Source organism: Rattus norvegicus, chromosome 15 (assembly GCF_021556685.1).
Source record: "Rattus norvegicus strain SHRSP/BbbUtx chromosome 15, alternate assembly SHRSP_T2T, whole genome shotgun sequence".
Classification (NCBI taxonomy): Eukaryota; Metazoa; Chordata; class Mammalia; order Rodentia; family Muridae; genus Rattus; species Rattus norvegicus.
This window is the reverse complement of record NC_141548.1, coordinates 7,839,402-7,847,609: the sequence shown is the minus strand read 5'-3', so window position 1 is coordinate 7,847,609 and position 8,208 is coordinate 7,839,402. Positions and strand designations below refer to the sequence as shown.

Here is an 8,208-nt window from a genome sequence, read left to right as displayed (position 1 = left end):
GAAAAAGAATAACAACAAACAAACCAACAAAACAATAAAGAAAATGTTCCAGGGGCAGAGCAGGGGAATAGTGGTGAACAATAAGGGGGATGTATAGGGGATACACATAGGGGAAGGGAGAGGGAACGGAATGGGGGCTTAAGGAAGGAAACAAGGGAGGGGAATAATGTTTAAAATGTAATAAAGAACTATATCTAATAAAAATTTTAAAAGTATCGTTCCTCCAAAATTGCTGGAATTCAATAAATCTGCAGTAATAACCGATGCTATATTACAAGGAATGCAGAGGCATACAGCTCTGTGTGTCCTGATCGCTTTTTATATTCCTATACTGAATGTTTTTATTTCCTCTAATGTATTAGAGAAATACTTCTGTGTGTCTCCTTTGTTTGTCATTATAAAGGAAGCTAAATTTGTGAGCACAAGGATAAAGCAAGGATAATTTTCGTCATGTATGTGGGATCCACAGAGCATGACACACTGTCTACATCAAGAGCACAGTTTCCTGTGCAGCTCTGGCTGGCTGTGAACTGATGGTGAAGCCTAAGCTGCATGAGACTTGCAGAAACCCACTGTTGCCTTACACTTGTGCTGTTACAGGAGGAAAAACCACACACGACTCAGGACGGTCTGGTGAGTGAAGGGTTAAAGGTCACATTTTTATTTATTGGCAAAAATTAATTTATTCAAGAACATTTTAAAGTGGGGAGTCAATGAGTTCAATGTATATAGCCTTAAGAATATAGCATATTAATTAAAAAACTAAAGTTAACAAATAAATAACAAAACTTCAAACGTAAACAAATAAAACCAAATGCATAAAACCAAACTTCAAACTAAAAACAAATATAACAAGTAAATTAGTCAGCATTCAATTCCTGCTGATTCTTCAACATATAACTCCAGCCTGTTGCTGGCCTTGCAAACACAGCAGAACGGCAGGTAAGATGGTAAAAATCTCCTCAAGATGAATGTAGACCTGCCTCACTCGGAGTGGTTGGTTGTTGATGGACAAGTCGTCAAAAGGTTAAACGTGAGGCGTGTTCCAGGCCACATCTCAAGGTCTTTCAAAATTAGCCCAAGATTGGTATGGTTACAAGGACTGAGATGTGGGAGGTGGTGTCAATCTTTGCACCCTCAGTGCTCCTGGTGGACAGTTCTGTCTCTGAGAGCTGTAATCCTGCTCTGTGCCCTGGGAAAGCTTCTGCTGCAGTGTTCAGACCTAGGGGTGGAAAAGACCTGGTGAGGACCTGCCATGTCACTTATCCCATACACAACAGCACAATTCAGCAGGAAAATCCAGGATGATCTTTCATCTGAGGTCATTCTCTCATGCCCAAGAGAGAAGGGTAAGAGATCCCACAGGCCTGCATATTTTCCCAGCTTTTAAAACTGCTAAAAAATTAAACAGTGAACAGCAGATAATTCCAATCATATGTATACATTATATTTTAATATCATGTAGCAATGTCTCAATGTCAGATGAGGAGAGATATAAACAAACCAGAAAACAATAGGAAGGCCTTGGAAGTCTGGCCATCACTGAAATGAAGACTATTATTATTCCTCCAGTGCAGGAATATGCCTGGGGTCCACATGACAACCTCAATATCTGCAAAGACCCAGAGAAACAATATCTCAAGAAGTACATGCACACTGAAGTGATATTATACTTGGCAAGAATATGCTGCATGGAAAACTTTCCGAGGGTAGGCATTGAAGTCTAAAGGAGATACTCATGCAGAAAATAAACTATACCACTCCTTTGTTTATGGGTATCGTAAAACTATTTGTGGGGAGACTTAAAGGCACTGGGCTCAGATAATACAAGAGAGCACAGACTGGAGGGATCAGTACACACTAGCCAGAATCTCTATGGATCACATACACTTCATGGACGGAATTTTTTTTAAAATGGACAAGAAAAATATTCTGAGCTGCTCCTAGCTGACAGGTGCTGAGAACTATGGAGAAAGTCACACACCCAATAAGACAGTTTATAAGTACAGGGAATCTACTTGGGTCCTCTCATCCTGTGCTTTCAAATCCTCTCAGTGACACTGAAATGATGCTGCATCTTCTCAGGCAAGGCCTTTTGCTCAGTGACCAGTTTGTTCTGATTCAGGGGGTCCTGCAGACTTTCCTCCATTCTCTCCTCATCCTGGTCATTAGAAGATTATATTGTCCATGGAGACATACATGTATACAGACACAGACAGACAGACACCCAGACATACACACTTTTGAACTCACCCAAATATATTTGTTCACATATACAAGCAGAGTATTTTGCAGAATGTGGTTAGTTTCCCAGTTAATGGTAATAGAAGGGATCACCCAGTCTACTATTGTGGCATAAGAAAAAAAAAAAAAAACCTGGAGTGGGGTAAGTACACAGTGAGCATAGCCTAAAGACAGCTCAGCCAATAAAGTGTATTCCCATGAAAATCAGAAATTAGAAATGTGACATCTAGGCCTGTTAGCCAAGCCTGCTTAGCAAGGTCACAAGGCTGTGCACAGGAGGCTGATTTCAGGAAACAGAGCACTGGTTGGGGGGGGCAGGTGAGCCTCTTCAGTCCTCTGGCCCACTGTTTCCCAGTGCATGCAAAGTGAGCTGCATTTTTCAATATGAGGTCCCTTTACCATACAGTACCTGACAGGGGAAACAAACTACCAGCACAAACAGCTAGGAAATCTCCATAACCACAATCCAAGGTAAAACTGGTAATGGGATGCTATCAGATATAATTCGAGTAAGACAAGGCTAATTCAAAGCCAAATGCTGGCAGGTATAATCAAACTCAGCCACAGTCCATGGAAGGGCTGGCCAACATTGTACCTTTTCACTTTCTGACCGGTGAACATCTGGATAATTTTGCTTCATGGCTGCTCTGAGGTGAACCCCTACAACACTAATGTGCCACAGTTTCTCTGCTCACACCTACTTCTTGTTCTGCAATCGCTGTGTCAAAAGGTTGAACTTTCACAAGAGTTGTACATGGTTTCTCACAGGGCTACCCATTTGACACCTCCAGAAATGTCTGAGGGTCATCACTGTTCTAAACCCTCCTTACAGATGATTTTCACTCAGATCAAATGATTTTGAATAACAATGGTTAAGAGTGCCACAACACAACACAGGGTGAGTGCTTTGGACGATTTTGAGCCTAAGTTTCTGTCTGAGGCAAAGATGTGATTCCACCTCAGCATAACTCCTGGACATCTTCTGCTTGCAGATTCAACTCTAAGCAAATTAATCTTCCAATTAACAAATTCCAGGCCAAACTCCAAAGCCAAGGTATATTCAACCAATTAGGCCAATCTGGAGAGAAAGTGGTGGCAGGTAACGATTAACATAACCAGGATGCTGAGAAGACACAACAAGCCACATGACCTTCCAGTGTTACTGTACACCAAGAGCAAAGAAGACAGAAGAGCTCTGAGTCATCAGTTTCTACACTGAGGTATATAGATTTCACACAGCAGCCTCTCCTCACATCCCTGTACCCTATTCCTGAGTTTTCTCCAAGTAATATCAATGTTTATGAATAGTTTTCCCAGTGTAAATAGTTTGAATAGTGATCAAGACCCCATTAAGAACAGTTTAAAATGTAATTGGAAAGATTATGTTTTCTCTTCTTCTTTCTCTCTCAGAGTGTTTGTGTGTGTGTGTGTGTGTGTGTGTGTGTGTATACTTTTACATGTTTCTAAATATGCACATATAGACTTATACAATATATATATAAATATATATGTGTCTGTGTTCAGAAACTTGATGACTTCACACACACATGTGAAAAAGCACACATATACACACACTTATATATAAGACCCCCATATCACAAACAATTAAAACAAACAACTTCCAAAGTACAATATGCACCATAGTCATAAACATGATCACACATATATGTACCCACAAACACACAAAAAACACCCCCCCACACACAGAGTCAGAGAGAGATGGAGAGAGGGAAAGAGAGAGAGAGAGAGAGAGAGAGAGAGAGAGAGAGAGAGAGAGAGAGAGAGAGAGAGAGAGAGAGAGAGAGAGAGAGAGAGAACAGAAATCATAAGTGAGAAGCAGAAAAGAATGGGGAGGCCATCATGCTGGAAGAACAGTTGTTGAATAGAGATTAGGCAAAGGAAATGTGTCAAGTGAGAGCTTAGACACTGCTATCCCTCCCTTATAAAGTACCTGTGTAGGGAATGCACTTCTTGGGCACACTAGGTTGAGAGAGTTGGAGAAAAATTTCCCTCTAATCCTCACATATCTCACACAAACCCTCACCCTGAGAGAAGTCTTTCCTACATCCCTGTTCATCCAGTCAGCTCCAGGACATAAGCCACAGGAAAGACCACTAAAACACTGACATAGAACAGGACGGACAAACTGCTTCTCAAGCTCTGTCACTAGAAACCAGGATTTGGACAGGCAGAAGGGACCATTTTCAATGTACGGGGAAAAGGAGAGAAAGTCCACAAGCCCCATCATAATTGACAATGAGAGCCATTCTTTTGGCAATTGAACTGAACTCTAATCAGTTCTGTGCACTACAAAGACGGCTACCTCATGGCATCCCTCTAGCATAATGGCATGTAAGTGTGCAGTGTGTGATCAACAGATCCCCCTTACGGAAATGCATTTTCTAGTTGAGCAGGAGGATTTGGTTGTCAATCCTCCAGTTTCTTGCATGAAGCTAACATCACAGAAAGTTTTGTAAATGTTCAAAGAGATGAACAACTGGATGAGACCTAGGAGAGTGTCTGGATAAGGTGGAGAAGGTTAAACTGGTTTGACTTGGTTTATGCTTAGATATCAGGAAAACCTGCCCTTGATGCTTCATTCATCCTACCTGAGGCTGCTTGTTACACGGATTTTCATACTGGCTTCCCCACAGAACCTTGTTGTTTCCTTAATAGACTCTTCCAGTGCAATCTGTTCCCATAGAAGCTCCCTGTTCTCATGCCGTGCTCTCTGGGCATTGTTCTTCAGCTCAAACAACTCAGTTAGGAGGGGGCAGAAGCTGCGGCTGAGACACAAAGAAAAAATGGTGACTCCCAGCCAGTCTCCAACTTCCTCCCACGTCTCCAAGTTCATTACTCCTTCTAGGGTCCTGATCTGAAGAGAGTCCCAGATTATAGGCCAAGTCCACAGTAGCCATGGAGCATGACCTAGAGACAGGTCAAATGGAGAAAAGAGCCACATTCCAGAAGACTCAGGGCACTTCTCAAAAACCTGACACCATTGATTCAAGTTTTTCCCAGAAGAGGACTTAATCCCCATGTGTGCTTATTTGTCCATTTTATTAGAATGTCGCTTGGAGGCCAATCTTTCTGTGTCCTGTGTGTCCTAGAGCCTTCCTTAGACACAGGCTTCCTGGTCTGCTTCAAACACTAAAAAGCCTGATCCTCACTTTACTTCAAAGATAAGAATGGGCTGACACATGCTGTGCCTAGTGCTGGGTACCAACCTTGTAAGTTACTCACCAGTACCAGTCATTTTCCAGTGTGAGGTGTGTACATTTGACCAAAGCTCTATTGACCTGCTCGCTCATTTTCTTCATGTCGGTCATCACTTCCTGGTGCTGCATCGTGAGCATCTCAGACTCAAAGTTGTTCCTGTGGTAAGGCATGGTCCAAGGATGAAATAACATTATGAATGAAGGATTCAAGAATTACATGAATTCAGACTGAATCCTAAACTACCCCAGCCTAGGACATGCCACGCCCTTGCTTCTTGGTCCTGGGTCATTTGATATTTATTAAGTTTATTATTGTGAACACGGAGACAGTAGTACCAGGAAACAGAAGGAGGGAGCTGATTTGCTTGAGCTCCCTGAGGGGGTTTGAAGGAATAGACTAGCTTGCCAAGAACATTCGAGGACCCTGTGTCACAATCCAGGCTCCAACTTAAGCCCATGAGGACTATTCTCCTGTTCTTAGGTAACAATTCTCAATCATAGAATCTATTGCTACATGAAAACCCAAAGGAACATGAACAGTATTTACAGGGAAAAGAATTTATAACACGCACCAGGAGATTCCCATGTGCGTCCACCTGAGCAGATGTGAAATGTTCTACTGCTCACAGTGAGGCTCTCACCCTCATCATTATCATGCCATGGAAATTGACACAGGATAATTCTCAGGCCAAATCAGTACATAGAATACCCAGATCTTAAGTGATACACACAAACACACTCACACATGCATACACACACACAAACTCACACAAAACACACACACTCTCTCTCTCTCTCTCAAATACAATTAGAATGCCAATTAAATATAAGGATGTGGCATTATCTCCAAATACAATGAATAAAATCAGAGAAAACCAATGATCCCCTGTTGTCAGTCCAGTCACACACTGTGAGGCAGCAAGTGGGATTGGGTCCCTCCAGCTCTTCACAGGACCTATTGATCCCAAAGCACCTCCACGTCAATTACAACAATGATTGGTCACGATCAGAGCACCTAGAAATTCCCACAAGCCAACACCTGTCCAGTCTCCTTAAACCACACAATGAGAGCTCACACACTACTACCCTCACTCCCAGACTGTGATTCAATCAGGCCACAGGTTATGATTTACGTTTGTAGGAATTAAAATACCCTGTGCCACCATCCCATTCCCATCTGAACTTCACATTCTGATACAATCAGGAAAGTGCTTTTGACCATGAGGACACCCTGGAGTTGTAGCCTACTGTGATGTGAGGAAATGTGGATTTAACAGAACTTGCATTGTGACTACCTGTCATTTAAATTCTTTCCCGGGTAATCGGCCAGGATACTCCTGAGTTCATCTCTCTCCTTCTACATCTTCTGGAGAGCAATTTTGATGTTCTCCAAACGCTTCATTCTCTCCTCTTCAACAGGTGTCATGGAGGGTTGGGATGATGCCTTCTGATCAAACGCTGTAGGTAGATAAACACCAGTAAACATGCATATATGTGGACACAGTGTCAAGAAAAACTATGCTTACTCTAAACAGAAGTCTGAGGATGAACAGTTCTACAGATACAGTGAATCCCTGACAGAGTAAGAAAGCTATCTTTAAGCTGAACTCAGCTAGTTCCCTGTTCCCACCATCATAGCCATATGATGACATATGCCATCATAGATATAGACCACACCTCCTAAAGCCATTCCTCTGTCACTGAAATTCTAAAGCTGGCCTAAACAAGAAGAATTGGAGGACCTTCTCAGCTAATGTCTGATGTGAGGCAGGTAAGTCCTTGAGTTCAAACTGCTTAACATCTTCAATCCCTAATCATGTGTGTTCAAGGACAAAGTAACTGAGACCTTGATATATGACCAGGAGAGTATCCCTCTTGGCATCAATTACCCAAGTAATCTACAGGACACTGCTGAGAATGAAGTGTTTCAACAGCTGATCCTGGAAGAGACACTTTGTTATTCCTATAAAGGCTCATCCTGGTATTATTTGACACTGCCCAGGACACTAAAGAGATCCAAGGAAAGCCCCTTGACATATAACAGTTCTTGGTTTTCTGTCAAACTAATGATCAGAAATTATTGTGTCTGGGTCAGCCATTAGGAAGACTGAGGCTCTAAATCATACGTCCTACTCCTGGAAGGACCAACACAAGCCAACCTCCTCCAGGGAGCTCCCCTTGCCCTGCCCAGTACTCACTTGACCTCCTCAAGGACCTTTCCATTCGTCTTCTTCTCCAACATGATAGAAGGCTCGCCTCCCTCTGCCTTGGTCTGGTGCCTGCATGGATATGATTGTCCCTCCGAAAGAGACTGAGGATCCTGGAGAACATGCCTCCTCGGGAACCCATTAGGAAATGAAGGGAAATCGCTCAGGCAGTTGCTGTCACCACAACACTGGTGACATCACAGAACATTCTAGTGTCTCCTGGATACAAGAGAATTTCCAGGGAAGACACTACCGGTGATGTCACTGGGAAATGCCATAGCTTACTTGCTAACTACCTCCACCCAGACTGACCAGGTTCTGCAGTGGCTTTTCCAGAGACTCACTTTTGAGCCAGGAACAGCCATTCGCACACTCTCCTTCCAGAGCTTCAGAGTTCTCACTCCTTCATTACAACTCAGTTGCTGAGGAGAGGGAGAGTTGTATCAGGCCTTGAAATGGATAGAACATCTTTGTTAACAGCCAAAGGTCTAAAGACCATGGATGAGGGACATTCTTCTTCCTGAAATGTATAAACCCAG

The 8,208-nt window shown here is 42.7% G+C and overlaps 1 protein-coding gene across 1 annotated transcript; it reads right to left on the bottom strand.

Moving 5' to 3' along the window:
* Window positions 1-640: 640 nt before the first annotated feature.
* On the bottom strand, window positions 641-7,809 carry LOC148000796 (uncharacterized). The gene is made up of 5 exons (XM_087586750.1): window positions 7,661-7,809; window positions 6,758-6,920; window positions 5,488-5,619; window positions 4,854-5,030; window positions 641-1,222 (listed from the first exon to the last, which is right to left on the bottom strand). Exons 3-5 carry the CDS (start codon window positions 5,598-5,600, stop codon window positions 1,138-1,140), a joined length of 375 nt encoding a protein of 124 aa, XP_087442876.1. The 5' UTR covers window positions 5,601-5,619; window positions 6,758-6,920; window positions 7,661-7,809; the 3' UTR covers window positions 641-1,137.
* Window positions 7,810-8,208: the final 399 nt, after the last annotated feature.

Excerpts from the sequence above, each read along its gene's own strand:
- LOC148000796 (XM_087586750.1), bottom strand. The coding sequence starts at position 5,600 with ATGCTCACGATGCAGCACCAGGAAGTGATGACCGACATGAAGAAAATG. Across the intron at positions 5,031-5,487 it reads CTGGAAAATGACTGGTACTG|CCGCAGCTTCTGCCCCCTCC; the intron begins GTGAGTAACTTA and ends TTTGTGTCTCAG. Across the intron at positions 1,223-4,853 it reads CGTGTAACAAGCAGCCTCAG|GTCTGAACACTGCAGCAGAA; the intron begins GTAGGATGAATG and ends TTCCACCCCTAG.